Raw genomic sequence first — 20,906 nt, 5'->3', positions numbered from 1 at the left:
AAGACCATCTTCTGCCTGTTGACTTTTCACCAATGGATTTATATTAAGACCGCTGCGATAAGCATCTATACTCTTAAAGGCAACAACGCCCTTGGCATGCGTAAAGAAAGATGTAGTAAGAAAATGTGTACCCAAGAAATTAATGTACTTCTTAGTTTCCATTCAAGTAGACAAGGTATGAAATGTGAGAAAAAATGGAAAGAATCTCTCTTAAGGATATGATTTCAATGTCGACTGAAACAGCTGAACGAACCTCTCTAGTGACCATGTTGTACCATCCGGTGGACCCTGCCACAAAATTCAATTTGTAAGTTCAATGGATTGTCAACTTATCTCTAAAGAATATAATGTGCTTTCTCATGCCACAGATGGATAATAGTGGTTGTCCACAGGTCTTACGATAGGTTTCTTAGCCATAGCTGCAATGGCCTCTTTTATATTTATTTATATATATATATATATATATATATATATATATATATAATAGAATTAAAGAGATATCCTACCTGATTAAGGATCGCCTCAGCAACAGTCTCGATCCTTAAAATCCTACCCACATTTGGGACATAGTTCTTATGCCAGCCAACAGGATACATTTTATCAAAGTGAATTCCATCATCAATGAGCACTGTAGAAATATTGGCAGCACCAAAGCACTTTAAGAAAATTCTCTCTATGCCCAAAGAACTGCGGCATGCCTCAATACCCTCTAATGTCGCCTCACAATTGTAAAGCCTTGCAATGTCCCGTATACTTCTCTGTCCACCATAGAAATGCCATCATTTATAAGAAAGAAATACAGAATAAGTACAGACGATGCTAAGAAAATAGTTTATTCTCCTCCTATGAGCATGCAAATAATCTTCCAGCCAGGAAGCAATAACTATTTAAAAAAAAAATGAATAAGAAAAAAAAGTGTAGATATTTAAGATGTCATAAATAGTTTATTCTCCTCCTATGAGCATGCAAATAATCTTCCAGCCAGGAAGCAATAACTATTTAAAAAAAATGAATAAGAAAAAAAAAGTGTAGATATTTAAGATGTCATATGCAAATGTTGACTACAAATGCAAGTGTCATGCACCTAGTTTTCCCTTCTAAAGAACTCCTTAGCATTCAAGGGTTGGACAAGAAAAAAAAACTAAAATAGTTCTAAATGCAACTTTCATATGATGTTAAAAAGCAACTCATCCCAGTTGAATTAACATTTGAAGTAAAGATATTTTGTTTCTTAGGTATAACAATCATTGGGGAACAAACGAAAGAAATCTTACATGGGAAAAAAACAAACATTATTTTGTGTGTGCCTACTGTGTTACATTCCTAGTCTTCATGGAGAAGAGAAAGGAGCCATTAATGGGCTCAGTGAAAATGTTGTATTTGGAATTAAGTTGGTATCAAAATAGGGACTTATTGAGGCAAGATAATTTTCCCTTTTGAATACATCACCTCTGACAACATCTCCAATATGGGCAATTTTGAAGGTCGGTTAGCAACTGTTTTCCTGTTTTTCTCCTAACCATTTGATGAAAGACTATCATTTTAAAAAAAGAATGAAAAGATAGAAAGAAAACAATATAATGAGGGCAGAGATGAACAATCAACTAACCACAAAATGCATAAGATAGAAAACCAAGAAGGTGGTAGGAACAAGGTGGGGTAAAATGTAATGCCCCCAATATTTGAGTTACTATATGAGGAGGTTAGCGGAGACTCTCGGTGTTGTGCCCTCAGCCTTAGGAGATGTGGGTGGAGTTGGATCTCTTACCCACCATTTTGTGGGTGGAGAAATTTTGTCTCCATGATGGTTCTCAGCCGGTAGCCGGCAGTGCCTTGCAGCCACCAAATAGCTCATTGTGCCATTTCTCCACCACCTGAGCCAGCCATGTGGTCCCTCAACCATCGGTCATGATCGTATGTTTGAAGGTGGGCCTCCCAAACCTAAAGGTATGCTTTTTCATTTGGTAATTGAGTATTTTAGTTTAATTATCATGGAAACCCTTGGGCATGGATTAATGGGGAGATTCAACGGAAAGAGTGGACTAGGTTTGTGGTCTTGTCCCCTAGGTCTCTTTTGGGATGTTAAGTTTGAACCCTAGTCCCGTGGGATCTCTTTTACTGACCTTTGGGTTTTAGGGATGGTACTACATGGGAAACCCTTATTTTGGTTGCATGGTCTTGCTTCCCGATCCACATATATCACTCCCTTGCCTCTCATTACAACCCCATTCATCTATCCTCCCACCTGGGTCCATGTTCCTTCACTGGGTCCACATAGGGTTAGTCTTCCCCTTCCCTTTGCCCACACTTTGGGTTGAGCCTAGAATGATGCTTGAAGGTTGATGCAGCTAAAAAGAAAAGAAAAATCATAATTGGCCACATTAAACCATAAATTGTACCACAAAATGCAAAAGATATCTGAAACAAACACATTTAGCACGCGCGCAAAAGCCATTACATGAATGCTACCCCCTTCCATAGCCATCACCCTGGTTCCTATAGGCTCTAGATGAGCCTCCTTTATCATTTAGGAACCCATGATTGTCCCAACCCCTAGTGGGTGATGAGATGCAGTCTGCGCCACCTAAAAGAGGGTATCCACTGCTATACTTTGCAGATCATGCTGTCATTCCTTTGAGCCCTAAGAAATTAACCAAAGAAAATCATAAAATACAAAAGGAATACGAAGAAGGGTGGAAAAATTAAGGTCGGGGTAACTCATGTACCACGATTTCTCTCTCCTACACATCATTTACCCATGTGTGGGCTTCCCTTTTATTAGCTACCATTGTACGATGGCATGTGACCTAGGTTGTCCCCCTTCATCCCCTACTCCATTCCATCATTTTATCACATGCCACCACCATTTGAAGGATGTACCATGAACATACCACCCCCTTTAGAAGAAGAAACCACCTAATAGGGTGCTTGGTTAACCTCCCTTATGTTGTTCTCATCAATTCATTAAAAAAGAAGGAAAGGCAAAGAAACTAAATGAAACTGAAATATACACACACAAGTAAACACAATTTTTACGTGGTAAAACCTTGACAGTGTGTCAAGGAAACATCCACGGGGCAAGGGATTGGATCTTTATTTAATCAATAATGATTCTCCATTATTACATTCTCTCAGGCATTCACCAATTTTATAAGAGCCTCTCCTCCGTTACATAACTGCTATTAGTTAGCGATCTCTTTACAAAAATAATTTACAAAACTAACTGGTAGTAATTACTAAGATTTTACCCATAATTACATGTCTTGTTGTCACATTTCAACAAACTCCACCTTGACAACAATTTTCCTAATCCCTTTCCCATGCCCATTCATCATCTCTTCTACAAGCCAAGAGAATCCAAACACCATTGCAACTTCTCTATTGTAACTGGCTTTGTGAATATGTCTGCACAATTCTCTTGCATATGGACCTTCTTGAGAGCTACTTTTCCGCCTTCGATGACGTCTCAGAAAATGATACCTTACATCAATGTGCTTGGTCTTGTTGTGATACGTTGGGTTTGTTGCCAAGTGAATAGCACTTTGACTGTCACATGATACATTCACTCTCTTCTGCGTCCTTCCAATCTCATCAAGTAGACCCTTTAACCAAATTGCTTCTTTACTGGCATCTGAAGCAGCTATATACTCAGCTTCTGTAGTGGACAATGCAACTGTTTCTTGAAGCTTTGACATCCAACTAATTGCTCCACATGCAAGAGTAAAGACATACCTGTAGTAAATCTCCTTTTTTCCAAATCACCTGCATAATCAGCATCCACATATCCGCAGACTGATCCTTCACTACCATTAAAGATGCTACAATGATCACTTGTGCCTCTTAAATACTGAAGCACCCATTTCACTACTCGCCAATGTTCTTCACATGGATTTTCCATGAACATGTTGACAACTCAAACTACATGTGAAATGTCAGGTCTTGTAGATATCATCACATACATTAAGTTGCCTACAATATTTGCAAATGGTACATGAGACATATACTTATTTTCTTCATCAGTTCTAGGACTCAAAACCGAAGAAAGAATTTTCCAGTTTTGCTGCAAGATTAGATGATTATTTAGATATATCAACTTTGGAGGAGAGAAGCACCATGAATCCATTTAGGTGGTGGCTTTTTCATGGAGAAAATGTTGTACGCTTGCAAAACCTTTCCATTCATGTTCTTTCGCAAGTGGCAAGTTCTTCATCGACATAAAGGAATTGGAGCACCTATGGTTTAATTCATTCTGTGAAGCACAACAAGTTGGGCTCATAGAAGGTAGATGATCTTATTTATGTGCACTTTAACCTTCGCCTTGCATCTTGTAGGGGTCCAGAATATAGCAGTGGCCCATCTAAATAATGGGATGTCGATACCGAAGGACATGATTTGGAGCTCTCTCTTGTTTCCCTCAATATTGAGGACCGGGAGACTAGAAGTGGAATTGGCCAATCATCTTCTTCAGCTCCACCCTCCACTATTGAGCATGCTTCTGCTTCTATTTTTGATGAGGATTATGATGGCGAGGATGAAGATTGAAGACTATTAGTCTTTAGTCTTTATAGTACTTGCAACCTCATATATATAATAAAGGCTGATTTTGAAATTTGGATATATAATAAAGACTGATTTTGGATATTGCTATTTTCATTATGTGATTGTTCATGTGTAAATGTGATGTAAATTTAGAGACTTATAATTTATGCTTTGACATTGGACAAATTAATCATAATGTAATAAATTATAATGTATCATGCATGCTTTATGATTGCACATAACATTTCTTAAATGTCCTAACACACACACACACACATATATCGTGTTTCCCTGTTTCCAAAATTTGGGGCGCGGGGGGGTGGGGGGGGGGTGAGGGGGAGCAGGTCACATTTCGTACCCATACCCGTTTCCCCATATTGTGTAACTTAGAATAAAGGACTTATGACATTTTTTCCCCCCTTCAAGAAATTTGGCATAGCTGAATTGTGACTTGAATCTTGTAGAGATGTGATTTATGGTGGATTTTTGCTAATGGAGCTATTTCTTGGCTTCATAGATGTCATTTTGGAGCAATAAAGGACTTGTTCATGCATTCGATTTTGTAAGTGGGCCTTATATTTGATAAATATTTTTTTATTTGTGGCTATTGTACGGAACGCTTGATTATTTAGGGATTCTATGTGCAAATTTATGGTTGGAAAGTATTATATGGACTCTTGATGACAATATTGCATGCATTACTCACTTATAGAATGTGTATGACAATCCCATTGGTGAACCTTTAAACTAGATCTCCCCATTGACTTTTCTCCCTTGTAAAAGTGATAGATAGGGTTTGAAACCTAGGGTTTCTTATTCCTTGTCTCCTTTGTCAAGGTTTAACCATCTTTAGCAATCCCCTAGACTCCATCACCCAAGGTCAAGGCACTGGCCTTTTGTTGCATGGTTGATGATGTTCATCTTGAAAATCATCTTAAATTTCACTTTTCTCCTCTTCCAACTTGATTTTTTGCCTCTTAAGGTAAGCTGCTAGCTAGGGCTAGGGCACAATTCTCAAATAAGGTTTGAAATGTTCCTTGGTAGAGAGATTCAACACGTGGAGGTGAGGTATTGGCCTCAAAATCAAGTCATTCGTGTGGCTAATTTCTCTATTTTAGGGTCAATGTCCCTTGCCCTAGGTATATTTTTCCCTAGAAAAGCCCTAGTTTGCCTTAGGCTTCAACTTGGGGCTTATTGAAGGCTTCTTGTTCCATAAATTGAAAGTATACATCTATTGGAAGCCTTTTCTTGGCCTTGTGATCCTAGATTGTTCTATTTACATCGATAATTCTCAGGCCCTAGGTCACATTGTGCCCTAATTAACACCTTTAAAGGATTCCAATTGTCTTTTTTTTCTAGTTGATCCTTGTTCTTAAGCAAAGCTGCCTTCCTTAAGCCTATATTGTCACCTTATCCCTTGTACTTGATAGAACCTTTAGGTGATCTAATAATAGAGAAGCCTCCCTAGTGTTGAAAGTCCACAAAGAGCAAAAGGTACTGGCTGTGGTAACAGTGGGCCACACCTCATTGTGTTGTCCCTAAGTCTAGCTCTTTCTTGTGAGCCACCCTCACAATGCCTATTCGATTTTGAAGCAACATTGTTAAAGGACTAACCTTGTATATTATTTGTAAATGCCCATGATCCTTCATACAGGAGCCCTGAGATTTTTTGGTTAAAGAACGGATAAGAAACAAATTTGGGCACTGTTAATGCTCAATTTTGTAGGGGTCCTAATAGGGTTCAAAAGGGGCAACTACTAAACTAAGTGGAAACAATGGGATAAAGAGACACCGTCACCTCAGTTGATGTCCCCCATGGAAAATTTTAGGAGTGAAATTTCGTCCATGGGCAAAATTAGGGGGTTATTTATTTTGGTGGGCGATTTTTTTCACAAATAAGGGTGTGAATATGCATTGCCCAATTTTTATTTAAAAAATATTAGTTGTAAACCATTATCCCATGAGAATTTGATGGGGAGAGTTTAAAACCTTATTTCACATTGCAAAATTCAAACTACATTCTCCCATTCACCCTATTTTTATGGTAATGACAAGTATCAAGATATATTTCACCCTATTTTTATGGGAATACCAATTATTTGGATTTGTTTCTCCTCGTGGAATTTATTTTCACTCTATTATATTTTTTCTATTAACCCAAAATTGTTGGAATTTATTTTTCTTCTAGTAAAATTCAAACTACATTCTCCCATTCACCTTTTTTTTTGTGGTAATTGAAAGTATCAAGATATATTTCACCCTATTTTTATGGGAATACCAATTATTTGGATTTGTTTCTCCTCGTGTAATTTATTTTCACTCTATTATATTTTTCTATTAATCCAAAATTGTTGGAATTTGTTTTTTTTTCTAGTAAAATGTATCCCGCACTTCATGGAATGTGGAATCATGGGTTTATAGGAATTGTGGGTTTATATGAAAGTCATTCCATCACTATTTAAACAACTATTGCAATGGAGAGAACAATTTGTCAATTCTTCCCTATTGATTTCACATCTAGTGAACACAATTATTGGACTATTTGCATTTTAATTTGGTAGGAATTCACTCACGTCAGTGTTCTTTAAATGTTCAAATGAAGAAACCATTGGGCATAAAAATATGAATATGATTATTAAAATTTTACTTTTTATTTTATTTTTTACCTAGATAAAATATTATAAAATTTTCTTATTGTAATAGTAGAGACTATAAATAAAGCTCTATATAAATAGTAGAGGATGTACCATCTTTTTATATTTCTAGATTGAAAAGTTGTTTCATCTACTAAATCATTTAACCCTCTAAATAAAAGAGAGCCAAATTTATAAACCTAAAATACTTTGGTTGTAAGATCGAGTTAATTGTAGACGTCAGTGAATTCACAATCAAAGTTGTCAAAATAGTTCAAGAATCAATAGAATAATAATCCAACGAATATTGTTATGGGAGTTCACAAATTCCTTTTAACATGGACACTCCACGACATTCAATGGGTTTGATCCACCACGTACCATGAAATGGTGATTGTTCTCATTACTGTAGCAATCTCTTCTTTCTAATTCAATTAGCTATAAATGATGTCAGTGAGGTTGGTGGAGCTATATTCCAATGTAGATATAAAAACTACTAACCTGCAATGTCACCCTTTTACTTACCATAGCATTTTTAAAAAGGTTACAAAATAGTTAGTTTTTACACATTGAGATTCACATTAACTCATTTTCATGTAGCTTTAAAAGTTTGAAATCATCTTCAGAAATAATAATCTCTAAATTCCTTTGATTTTACATTCACTTTTGTGTTTTTTCTTTAGTGTAATAGTTTTATATGTTCCATCATAAGCTTATTCATGTTTAAAGTATATACTATAAATCCTAGATCTGAAGAAGTTATGCACAATAGGTTGAGGATATTAGTTTTCCTCATTGCTTAGGAACATTATATTGCTTACATGTTGTTATTTTTTTATAGAAGTTTGTGTATAAAATTAAATAATGTAACCAACAAACATATATAGATAAAAAGAATAATAATTAAACATTTTTTACAAAACATTATCAAAGATACTAAATTTGTGCATTGAATAAAAAATTATAAGTAAATATTATAATTACTTATATAGATGAAAGAGATAGTAAGTTTGTGCATGGAAAAAAAATATAATTACTTATATAGATATATAGATGATTTTCCAGTGGAGATGAAGTGGGGGCGATTCCTTCCCTTCCTTCTATTTGTAAAGGTAGTTTGACTATATTTTCTGGTACAATTTAGATACATTCGTTTAGAATTCAACGCAAGGTTTCCCCATCTATTTAATTGTATTAATATGTCAAATTAGTGTATATATATATATATATATATATAATGTTGTAGTTCTAGTGCTGCAATGTTTTTAATGGATTTTGATGTAAAATTTTCAAATGGGTTTTGATGCAAAATTATAGTAACATGTGAGTCTACATTTTTCTTAATCAATTCATTTGTTCGAGTTCATTTTATTACATTGTATGTGGTGAAAAAAAAAAAAAAAAAACAAAACAAAACAATTTATTACTCATAGTAATAATATTAGTGCTTTATTTTATTAATCTTGGTATTATTATTATTATTATCTACACTAGTTTGAACAAAGTTGCAAGTGTTTCACTAATTTTATCATTTAAAATTAATAATTTTATAAATTTGAAACACTTAGTAGGGTAAGTTTTATTTTTCAAGATATTAATTAAACATTCTCATTTTTTTTTAGTGATTTTCATATATAGATATATATGTGTGTGTGTCTGTGTGTTTCAATGTCATCTTCTAAATTGACTCGTCTAATTTTCTTTGTATTATATCATCATTTAAAAAATGTATTTGAACATACTTATTTAATTAATTTTATAATTAAAAAGACAAAATAAAAAAATGCGAATAATATAATTTATATTTTGATTGGATTGTAATTTTTTTATAATTCATAAATAATATATATGTGTGTGTGAGTGAGAGACTTATATTTTGATGAAGTTAGCAAATTACGAGAAATATCTTTTTGAAAAATATTATACATAGACTTAACATTATATTTATATGGCTATCACTAATTTAAAAAATATATATATTATCTTTTAGTTAAAGTGATATATATCTATATATATATATATATATATATATATATATATATATATATATATATATATAACATTATTGGTTTTAAAAAACCTTTATATCTATGTATATTTTCCTTTAACAAAAATTTCTATAACACTTGTAAATGACTCAAATTCATATAAATATATAATGCTTAAAAAATAATAGATGTAGAGATACAATAAAACTATTTCAAACTATTTCATTATGATAGAAAAAAAATTAATGTAAGATATAATGTTTATATTAACTATCTTTAAATTTTTACTTGAATGCACTAAGTATTATTATAATGGTATTTTTATATAACTCACATTCTAACCATATTATTTATATAACTCAATAGAATATAAATAAAAACATATAAAATATAAGTAATACTTTATATAATTAATAATTAAAAAATATCATATAAATATAATAATAATTATTAAATTTTAATTAAAAATATTTATGTAGGAAAAATTATTCTATGTATTATTATAATATTATTTTTTTATTCTTTATATAACTCAATAGAATATAAATAAAAACATATAAAATATAACTTATATTTTACATAATTAATAAAAAAAAAATTACCATATAAAATATAACTATATTTTACATAATTAATAAAAAGAATTATATAATTATATAATTATAATAATTTTTATTAAAAATATTTATATAGGAAAGATTATTTATTTTAATTTATGTTTTAATGTAAAAATTATATACATTATATAGCATTCTATCTATTGTTGTAAATATAAAAGAATTATAAACAAAAAATTATAAATGTTTTTTTTTTTTTTGTAAGTTTGGTGGTACATTTCTATTAATTTTCTAACATAACATAAGATTGCAAGAATTTTAAGGAGGAATAACATAAACACTCAATTTACAACATGTGGAACTATAAGGCAAATGATGAAGTTAGTAAAGGATAACATTGATCGTCAACAACTCAAGGGTGTGTACAAGATTGATTGCTCTTGTGGCAAGAGTTATATTGGGAACAGGTCGGTCTCTCAAAATAAGACTAAAAGAACACGCGGCTGATATAAAGAATGAGACATCCCGTACATGCAGAACACTCATCCAAAACAAAACATCATGTGTGTTTGGAAGACGCTAAAATAATTGCAAGAGAGGATAATTATCATAAAAGAAAAATCAGAGAGGCCATCGAAATTATGAAATTTCCTCAGAACCTCAACAGGGACAATGGGAGTGAAATTAGCGAAAATTGGCTTCCCTTGATCAGGCAAATAAACCCCTCAAGTCCTTTGGAAGCATAGTATCAGGGTTTTCAAAATTAACTAATTTTTTTTTATCAAAATTAACTAAAAAATTTTATCAAAAATTTTTAATTTTAATTAATTCTAAATAATTAATAAAATAAAGTTTACAAATTAATTAATTAATTAATTGGTTAGGCAGTTAGGGCTTAATAGGTTATATCGAAAAATTGGTAAAATGATTAATAACAATAAATAAAATAAAAACAATAATAAATTAATAATAAAATTAATTAAAATTAATTAATTAAAACAATAATAAAATTAATTAAAATTAATAATAACGTAAGATTAATAAATTAAAATATAATAAAAATTATAAATTAATAATTACCTAAGATTAATAAATTAAAATATAATAAAAATTATAAATTAATAATAACCTAAGATTAATAAATTAAAATATAATAAAAATTATAAATTAATTAATTAATTGATTGATTAATTAGGAATTACAAATTAGGGCTTAATAAAATTTGGTGAATAAAAGAAAATATGGTAAATAAAAAAGGAATTATGAATAAAATTAAATAAAAATAAAAAATTAATTTATTAATCAATAAAATTAAAACTAATTAATAAAAATTTAAATTAATAAATTAAAATAGGAATAATCAAGCCAATTAATTAATTTAATTAATTAATTAAAATAAAATAACAATAAATTAAAATAAATAAGGTGTCGGCTTCTTTATAAAAATTAGGGTTCTTAGTTTATTTATACCCAGGTCCTTGGACTCTTCTCTCAATAAAAGCTTTCATTCTTCTATCTGATTTAGTCCTGATGATGGACCCCCTTTGGGGTTTGAAATGTCGACAGAATGAACACGAAACTGTGGATAATCCGGATCATGCCACTGCAAAGAACTACCACAAAAGCCTAAAATCTAACATAACACAGGTTACATCCATATACCTGCCCTGAGGAAAACCATGTCTGTTGGCCACCTAACCACAAAATATGCCATCCAGAAACATTATTATTTATTTATTATTATTTAAATAATAATAATAATAAACATTTTTAATATTATTTATTAATTATTATCTTTATAGATGCATTTATTTAGTATAGGGTTTTTAAAATTTAATTTAATTATCAGTGGTTATTTGGTGGAACAATTTGACCTACACTAATTTTTAGTACTAGTCACGATAAGAGTTTGACATTTATCTCAAAAAATAACTCCTAACCAACATAATTGCCCCCAAATGCCACCAAACCAACCCTACTAAAACTCACCAAGTGGGGAAAATGCCCAAAAGTTGAGACAAGTAGGTAGGGAAATATTATCACATAGATTAATGGTCCTTTGAACTTTTCCAAGATGTTGCGTTGATCTCACTTAGTACCAAAATCTAACTTGTGAAGATGTTGAACACTTTGAACATAGCATCATTGACTTAGCCACCAAAACACTATGTTGAGAAGTAGCACTATTTGCAATGAATTTACAATGTTTTAATATAATTTACTGAAAAAATCACCAAGATTAACAAAACTTAAAAATTCAATAAAAGATTTTCCAAAACATTATATATACATATTACATAATAAAAAAAATAGCTTGTACATTTCTATATGTACCATGGAGATTCACCCATTTATTATACATATAATTTCGGGGGTTTTCTTAAAATTTTCCCCGATGTCCCCTACTCTTTACAGACTTTCACCAATGGGAGGAGTCCCGATATTGTGGAAATCACTAGAATGATGAGGTCAATAACAATGTACAACATGATTTCCAAAGCCCATTTAAAGGAGAGGCTCAGATAATAGGTTGTTTGTTTTAGAAGCAAAATAAGGGATCTCTAAGAAAGGTTTGAGGGAGAGAGGCTTAGACCTAGGTGAAAGAATATTCAATAGAAGAATTATGCCTAGATCAAGGTTTCCTAGAAAGGGAGAAGGACCTCTCTTAAGGTTTTGTGAAATATAGATCATACAAAGGTTGGGACCACAAGAGAGGCCTAGGGTTTCGGGTGATCATCAACAATATGAATAGGACAAGCAAGGATTAGACAGAAGGGTTGAAGAAAGGTGAACTTCCAATGAGTTTTCAAGAGAAAATGACCCTAGAAATTCCTCTAACTAGGAAGGTGAAGAATATAAATGGTTTAGGAGCTAGGGCTTGATATTTCTCTCAAATTAGCCGTGGGATTTTCTTGAAAATTTGAGGGCAATTAGAGAAAATGAAAACACAATAGTTTAGCAATTTGCACCCCAAGGAAATTTCTCTAATGCAATTCATGTTAGGCCCTAGTTGGCCTTCTAGGGTTAGGGCAGAAAAATAAGAAAAGGTGAAAGAAAAGTAGTTTTAGGGTTGACCATCAAGGATCTAGGACCAGTGCCTGGCTATTGGGAAGATTGGAGTCAAAATGATCAAGATTTGGGAACTTCGCTCTTAAAGGAGGTCTAAAGAAGCAACTTCATTAATAATGGATGCAACTACAAGATAACTTTAGAATTTTATACTTCAACATGCAAGATTTGATGGAGTTTCAAGGTAAAATGTGCATAACCTACCCATAGGAAAATTTGTTCTTGCCAGGATGAATAACATATGCAATGAGCCAAGATTACAAGTATTTCTTAAATTCACATTAATTTTTAGGGCACAAGTAAAATCATGACATAACATTCCATAGATTAGACATGAAACATTATGAAATTCACATAAAAAGAACACTTACATGGAAAAAAGAGTATATCCATCAATAAACTTGCCAAATAGAAGTTCCAAGAGAGATAACGGAAATATTCCACACATCAAAATGCATTTAATCATCTAAATCATTCCACAAATTGCAAGTCCAAAATCTTTAGAAAGATATATCCCAAATCCAAGTGATGATGAATGAGAGAGGATGCCTCTTATATTTTATACAATCCTCTAAGGGGTTTGAATATCCTAATTTAGCCTATCGGGTGCCCCTATAATAAGTAATGTGCAAAATAACAATACTTTTGGTGACAAGCCAACCAAATAGCTCCATAACATGAATAATTAACCTCTCAAGATGGCTGAAATAATGGAAAAGTAGCTAGAAGGGTCGTTGGAAGGCCTAATGAAGCCCCTCATGTGCAATAATGAATAGGAGGGCTCCAAGAAAATGACTTGTGGTGCTCCCAAGTGGTCATGGGGACACTAAGAACATCCTCATGCATCTAGAATTGAATCGAACAAGTCGGTGCTCCATCTGTAAGGGCTAGAATAATGATGCAATCCCTCCCTTGTCTCCCTAGGTGAGACAAAATCCCATCTAGGTCGTGGGTCAGCTACCAAGTGTGTGGTGCAAGTGGTTAGCTAGATAGGCAAGGTGATTTAGGTGCATCATCATCATCTAACAAGTGGGACATGAGAAAACAATAAGCTGTGTTGATGATCCCATGGTGTGGCTATCTGCTACCTACTGTAGTGGAGGCCCATGGCTCTCAACGCTCACCCTATAAGTGCCATTAATACCCTCTGGAGGGCTTGGATCCCGTATAGGGAGACCAAACCCCAAGATGAAGACCCATCTGCTATCTTGTATAAGATCCAATGTGTCTCCTTGCCTTCTAGTACAATAATTCATTAGTGCAATTGAACAAATGAGCTTACAAATCATGGAACCAAGTAGGCACTTCATAGTGGCATGCCCTTCCATAATGGGATTTAGAATGTACAAGTGTCCCCAGGCTTAATAAGGAGGTTAATCAAGGATCCTATTAGGTCGTTTCAACCTCTAAAGGAGTGATAGGTCCATGGTACATATGTTAGATGGCAAGTGTCATGTGAAATAGCGATGGAACAAAATGGGGCAATAAGGAAGGCTCCAAGCCACATGTCATGGTACAAGGGTAGCTATAATGAGGGAAGCCCACACTTGGGTGTATAGATGTAGGAGGGATAAATTGTGGTACATAACTTACCCCAACTTTTTTTTTTCCACCCTTCTTCATATGCCTTTTGCCTTTTATTGTTTTTTTTAATAAATGTTCGGGGCTCCAGAGAATGAGAGCATGATGTGAATGATATAGCAGTGAATGCCCCTTACGGTTGGGAATTTCATCGCCCACTAGGGGTTGGGAAAATCAAGGGTTCCTTAATGATGTAGGGGGCTCATATAGGGTCCCTAGGAACAAAGGTGATGACCATGATAAGGGGTAGAGCTCATGTTTGGATTTTTCCCATGTGCTAAATTTTTGTCTCGGTCATCTTTTGCATTTTATGGTACATTTATTGTTGTAAGTGGCCAAATTATGATTTTAACTTCTTTTTAGCTGTATCAACCTGTGGAGCATTGTTCCAGGCTCGACCCAAAGTGTGGACAAGGGGAGGGGGAGTTTAACACCTCGTGGACTTAATGGAAAAATGTGGACCCAAATGGGAAATATTTGAAAAGGGGTTATAATGAATGGAGGTGAGTGATGTATGTGGTGTTGGCAAGTGTAACCATGCAACCAAAATCAGGATTTCCCATGTAGCATTACTCCTAAAGCTAGTAGCCAATAAAGGAGATCCCACGGGGCTAGGATACAAGGTTAACCACTATGTTGGACAAGGGGACAAGAGTACAAACCAAGCCCATTCTTTCTGCCAAATCCAACCACTAATCCATGCCCATAAGTTTCCATGATAAGTAAACAAAAATACCCAACTACATAATGAAAGCCATACCTTCGGGGTTGGAAGGCCCAAATTCAAACATACAAGCCTAACAGATGGGTGAGGGAACATAATGGCAGACTCAAGTGGCAGAGATGGTGGCTCATCAAGCTATTTAGTGGATGAAAGGGGCTCCTGGCTAAAGACAATATAGGAGAAAATTTCTTCTATGGGTATCACCCACAGATGGTGGGTAAAAAGCACAATAAAATCTTGTGTACTGTATGGATCTAATTGTTGGTGTAATTTCTATTGCGCAAAAGTTTAAATTTAGGCACTTTTAGTGTGTTTATGTTTTCTAGCTAAAAGCATAGACCAAACCTGGAGTGCATGGATTTCTAACATACGCCTTTCACACTAACTTCCCCACATGGGGTGCATGTTTGTATAATGAAATATAAGTGCCTCACTAGGATACAGGTCTGGCCTTTTTGTGTGGACTTACATTTACAAGTTCAAAGTTTAAGGTTAATGAAGGGTTACTCAAAACATGTCGAGCAATTTCATAAAAAAGAACAAATACGACACTTGAGATGCCATGCAACAATTTCATTTTTTTTAAAACTTGATTTTTATTAATATGTAAGGGGTAACAAACCCTCTCAAAATTCAACACAATAGTTTCCTTTTTATTTTATTAGTTAAATTTTCTTATCTTTTGGTGTGAACTTCCATTACAGGTACAAAGTTTCAAGCTAAGAAACCAGATTCGTCCTCTGCCCCCTCATGTCCCAAATCCCATGAATCAGACATGATGCTCTATGACACATGTCTGTTTCGTGAGTCCAACATGCCTTGGCACATGGGATTCGATGGGCCAGCGAGTCCCAATTTTGGGACACGTGTCCTTCTAAAAAGTGTGTCACGCGGCCCTTACAGCCAGATTTGGGCCCATTTCTCACTCATTCTTGAGTGTCTCTCTTGCTGTGGGTGTGTGGGAGTGACTAGAAAAGGGTTTGGGAGCATTTTGGAGGTGATTCAAGCAACATGTAAGTGCATTTTTCTTCTATTTTTTTGCATTTTTGCTACAATAGTTTGCATGTCCATTTTTTTACAAGTTTGTGCATTTTTTTTTTATTTTTTTACAACATTCATGGCTCAATCAAGGGCAGCAGGGAAGGGGCAAAGGAAGGGGAAGAATGTCTCCATTGGTGATGCCCCTCCTGTTCCAATTTCATCAGGGTTTGCAAGTGTTCCCTCTATTGAAAGTGGGGTTGCAACAACAACTTCAATTGTTGAGGGAAAAATAAATTTGGAAAGAAAACAAGCTCAAGAAAGAAAATATCCCTTGTGCAATTATATCACAAGAGATCAGGGGCCAAATAGAAAGTTGAAGGGAGGAGGAAATGTTACTTGGAAATGCAACTATTGCAACAATCATTTCAAGAACACTTATTACCATGTGAAAGCTCATTTGTTGGCCTTACTGGGTTGTGGAATTGGAGCACGTGCAAATGTATATTTAGCTAAGAGGAAAGAAATGGAAAAAGAGGCCAATGTTGGTGTGGCAAGGGTGGCTACATCATCTAAAAAACAAGAATGATGATCCCTTTCCATTCTTGAGGAAAAGCAACAAAAGATTTCCATTTGAGAGTTTTGGTGGGGGTGTGGGTCAATCAACAAAAAGAAAGGCAGTGACACTTGGTCCAGTGGAAAATATTTTTCAGAAAGAGAGACAAGAAGAGCTTGATATCACCATTGCATGCTTTTTCTATTTTAACTTCATATCCTTTAATGTTGCACACTCACCTTTATTTCTTGAGATGTCCCGAGCTCTAACTCAAGGGGCTCCATCAGGGTATATGCCTCATGGGTCAAAGAAGCTTAGGACCACATTGTTGACTAAGGAAAAGAAATAGGTGGACAAATTGTTTGAGCCTATTAAATCAGCATGGCCAAGATATGGGGTTAGTATTGTTTCTGATGGATGGACAACTTTAGCACACCACCCACTCATCAACTTCATGGTGTCTTCCTTGATTGGACCAATTATCTTGAAATCAGTGGATGCACTTTGACAATACAAGGATGCACAACATATTGGTGAGTTGTTCATTAAATTTATTGAAGATGTAGGTGTTAATTCGTCCTCGCAAATCATTACAGACAATGCATTCGTTTGCAAGGTTGTTGGCATGATTGTGGAGGTAAATATCCACAAGTATTTTGGACACCTTGCATTGTCCATTCTTTGAATTGAACACTTAAAACTATTGCTTCTGGTGTGTCCTAGATTGGAAGTATTATTGAGGATGCACGACATATCCGCAACTTTGTACAAAATCATACAAACTCCCTCACAATCTACAAGGAGTACACCCATCTATCATTGTTGAAGATTACTGATACATGGTTTGCCTCTTCATTCATCATGTTGAAGAGGTTGAGTGAGGTCAAGACTGCTCTTGCGGCCATGGTTATTTCAGAGTTTTGGTCTTTTTGAAGAAAGATAGATCAAACAACCTCAAAAAGAGTCAAGGACACAATTTTAGATGATGCTTGGTAGGAGATGGTAGATCTCACTATTAAGATCACGAACCCTATCATTGCTTTGCTACAATTTGCAAATACATACCAACCCATCCTAGGAGAGGTTTATGAGGGATGTTATTCCATGATTGAGTCCATGAGGACCATTATTTTACAGAGAGAGTGCCCTGAGTATGAGACATCATCAAATGCCTTCTTCACCACCATACAGGATCTTCTTGTCAGCAGATGGGACATGAATTGCACACCTTTGCATTTTTTGGCTTACTCATTGAACCCAAAATACTACAACCATGAGTGGCTAAAAGGTGGACCTTCCCGCAAATTCCCTCTTCACATGGATGGTGAAATTTCACAGGGGAGGAAGGACGCATTGAGGTAGATATTTCAAGATAGAGCATCCCTTGATGAGGTGGAGGTGCATTTGCAGAGTTTTCCACTTGAATTGGACGATTTGCAAGCTATGATGTGATTAGAGTCAGAGGGGCTAAGAAGCCCTATTCTTGGTGGAAAACTCATGGGGAAACAAGCCCTCCTCTACAGTAGTTAACCATGAGGTTCCTCTCTCGGGTGACTTCATCCTCTTGTTGTGAGAGGAATTGGAGCACATATGGGAATTTGTATAGTGCCAAGAAAAGCATGGTTGAGTAGTCCAGGGTAGAGACAATGGTGTATGTGCACACCAATCTATCCACGTCTTATTTACAACAGTGTTGAGTTGGCATTGGCCAACTTGGATCTTAATGATCCAGTGCTAGAGCCTGTCATTTTTTATGATGGTGATACTCTTGAAAGGTCATCCTCCACACCAGCAGATGCAAATATTACATTGGATACAAAGGAGGAGGATGCAACGCAAGAGAGAAGTGGTAACCATAACAGTGATGCTCATTTTGATGATCACTGATGAGCTACCTACTATCTTGTAATTGTTTTGTATTTACTATTTCTTTTTGTCATTAGCATTGCTACTACCTATGTAACACAGTTTGATTTTGATTGCAATTTTTTGTCTTTCTCGTTACAATTATATTTGGACATAATATTACAGTGTACAACTTACAAATTTTAAATTTACAATGTAAAATCTAAATCTATGTCTAAATTTATATTATGATGAAAATTTATATAAAAAATCTATAAAATTTAGAAATCTACATTAAAAATAAACAAAATTCAGTAATAAAATAATAAACAAAATTCAGTAATAAAATAATAAAGGAAACACTAGAGTCATGTTCTGGGGTCCAGGACACTCAAATTTACATGTACTGCGTGTCTAGTGTTTCCTTTATTATTTTATTAGTAAATTTGTTTATTTCCAAACTTTCATCTACAAGTACAAAGTTTAAGGTTTATAAAGTGTTATTCAACACATGCCCAGCAATTGATCAAGGGTAATATCATTCGTGAGAATCGGCACAACAATTTCCCATATTGTTTTATTAGAAAATTTTGTTTTTGATTCAGATTCAGCAACGCGATTTACAGGTACAAAGTTTAAGTTTCAGGAAGTGTTATTTGGCACGTGTCAAGCACTTCGGAAAATATTATAATTTTTTTGATTTTATTTCTGATTGATGCATCGGAGTTGTCCTGAATTTTTTTTCTGAGAGTGCACAAACAAAATATCTATTCACTGTCCATCCAAAATCCATACTAAAATTTTAATTAATAATATACCAAATTCATTTCTTTTATTTTTTTTTGAATAACCATTAAGAGGATTTGAGGTCGTGAATTTTTTTTAAATGTCCAAACAAAATATTTATTCACTATCAATCCAAAATCCATACTAAAATTCCAAATAATAACAATACTTTTACTGAAATAATCCCAGCACAACTGTTTCCTGTTATGATCTATCAAAAATAACATTTACTGAAGCTTCCTTAAAGTTCTTATCATGAATTTGATATTGTCGTACAATCAGGAATGCTGTATGGTTTTAGTCATCAAAATGTTTGGCTGCTACAACAATGCTGTATGGTTTTAGTCATCAAAATGTTTGGCTGCTACAACAATAAAGAAGAAGAAAAAGCAAGATGGCTAAATTCCAAATACTTGGGAATATTAACTAATCATTATAATTTTCTTATAATTTTCAAAATATCTATATATATCATTTAAGTTCTGAGAATGTAGTCCAATAATTAGGTAGAGAGGTTTGGTTTTCACAAATTTTATGGTTCCAATCTTGATCTGAAAACTGCTAGAGACATTATATCTATATCTATATAAGAATTGAGTGAAAAGAGCCCAGAAATTTCAGAATTCTAAACAAAATAAAAAATGGAATTGAGCGAAAAGAGCCTAAAACTTTCAGAATTCCAAACAAAACATAGCAATACCATTATAGGTACTATTGAAAACTAACCTAAAGCATATATATAAAAAATGGCAATACCATTATACATACCATTGGAAATTAAACTAGTATATATATATTTTGGAATTGAGTGAAAAGAGCTCAAAAATTTCAGAATTCCATGCTATTAAAACACATAAGATAAGAATACCATTATAGATATCATAAAAACTAAACTAAACCAAATACCATTATAAGATAAGAATACCATTATAGATATCATAAAAACTAAACTAAACCATCCATATATATTTTTTTAAATTGAATGAAAAAACTCAGAATTTTCAGAATTCTAAGCAAAATAAAAAATGACAATACCATTATACATGCCATTAAAAACTAAACTAAAACCAAAAATAAATGCAAGTAGGTACCTTAAAGGATAGGGTATGGCAGACATCCTTGGCAGCTTCACCTTCGGCCTCTGAGAAGCATCGCAGAAAAGGAAATTGAGAATCTAGAGATACAATGTTGTGGGCGTGAGCATCTATCACCGATATTCTGTCCACTATCTCACTTAACATCCTCTTAGTAGTGGTTGTAGCCGCCATGTTTCGTTCTCTTCTTTTCTCTCTCGCTTCTCAGTACAGAGTGGCTCCTCCCTTGCGCGTGCTACACAGCATAAGTAGATATATGTATATATAAGATGAATTGTGAATGGCAATGTGAAAGACAGGTTGGCTGTTTAGTTTAAATATAATTAGATTAAAATAAAAATAATAGAGACACAAAGACAGACAGGTTGGCTGTTTAGTTTAAATATAAAGAGACACAAACGGAGAGAAAAACAGGTTGGCTGTTTAGTTTAAATATAATTATACTAAAATAAAAATAATAGAGACACAAAATAAAAAGCTAGAAAAGTTAGAGTATTTAGTTAAAATAAAAAACAATAGAGATATAGAATAAAAATATAAGATGATTTTAGAAAAA

General features: G+C 33.7%; 1 protein-coding gene across 1 annotated transcript; it reads right to left on the bottom strand.

Annotated features, from left to right (window-relative positions):
• Positions 1–210: 210 nt before the first annotated feature.
• On the bottom strand, positions 211–20,573 carry LOC149186537 (protein fluG-like). Its single transcript, XM_089409382.1, has 3 exons — positions 20,348–20,573; positions 507–758; positions 211–288 (listed from the first exon to the last, which is right to left on the bottom strand). The coding sequence occupies exons 1-3, from the start codon at positions 20,522–20,524 to the stop codon at positions 211–213; spliced, it is 507 nt and encodes a 168-aa protein (XP_089265508.1). The 5' UTR covers positions 20,525–20,573.
• Positions 20,574–20,906: the final 333 nt, after the last annotated feature.

Source organism: Pinus tabuliformis, chromosome 3_1 (assembly GCF_031772625.1).
Source record: "Pinus tabuliformis cultivar Carrire ecotype Pingquan chromosome 3_1, CPIR1, whole genome shotgun sequence".
In the NCBI taxonomy this organism is placed as follows: domain Eukaryota; kingdom Viridiplantae; phylum Streptophyta; class Pinopsida; order Pinales; family Pinaceae; genus Pinus; species Pinus tabuliformis.
The sequence above is the reverse complement of the archived record's forward strand: the minus strand, read 5'-3'. Positions and strand labels throughout refer to the sequence as shown.

What these genes read in the sequence shown, in the direction of transcription:
- LOC149186537 (XM_089409382.1), bottom strand. Translation starts at nt 20,524, where the DNA reads ATGGCGGCTACAACCACTACTAAGAGGATGTTAAGTGAGATAGTGGAC. An exon ending in GCCATACCCTATCCTTTAAG is followed by an intron (nt 759 to 20,347) that starts GTACCTACTTGC and finishes TATGGTGGACAG; the next exon opens with AGAAGTATACGGGACATTGC. An exon ending in CTGAGGCGATCCTTAATCAG is followed by an intron (nt 289 to 506) that starts GTAGGATATCTC and finishes ATTTTGTGGCAG; the next exon opens with GGTCCACCGGATGGTACAAC.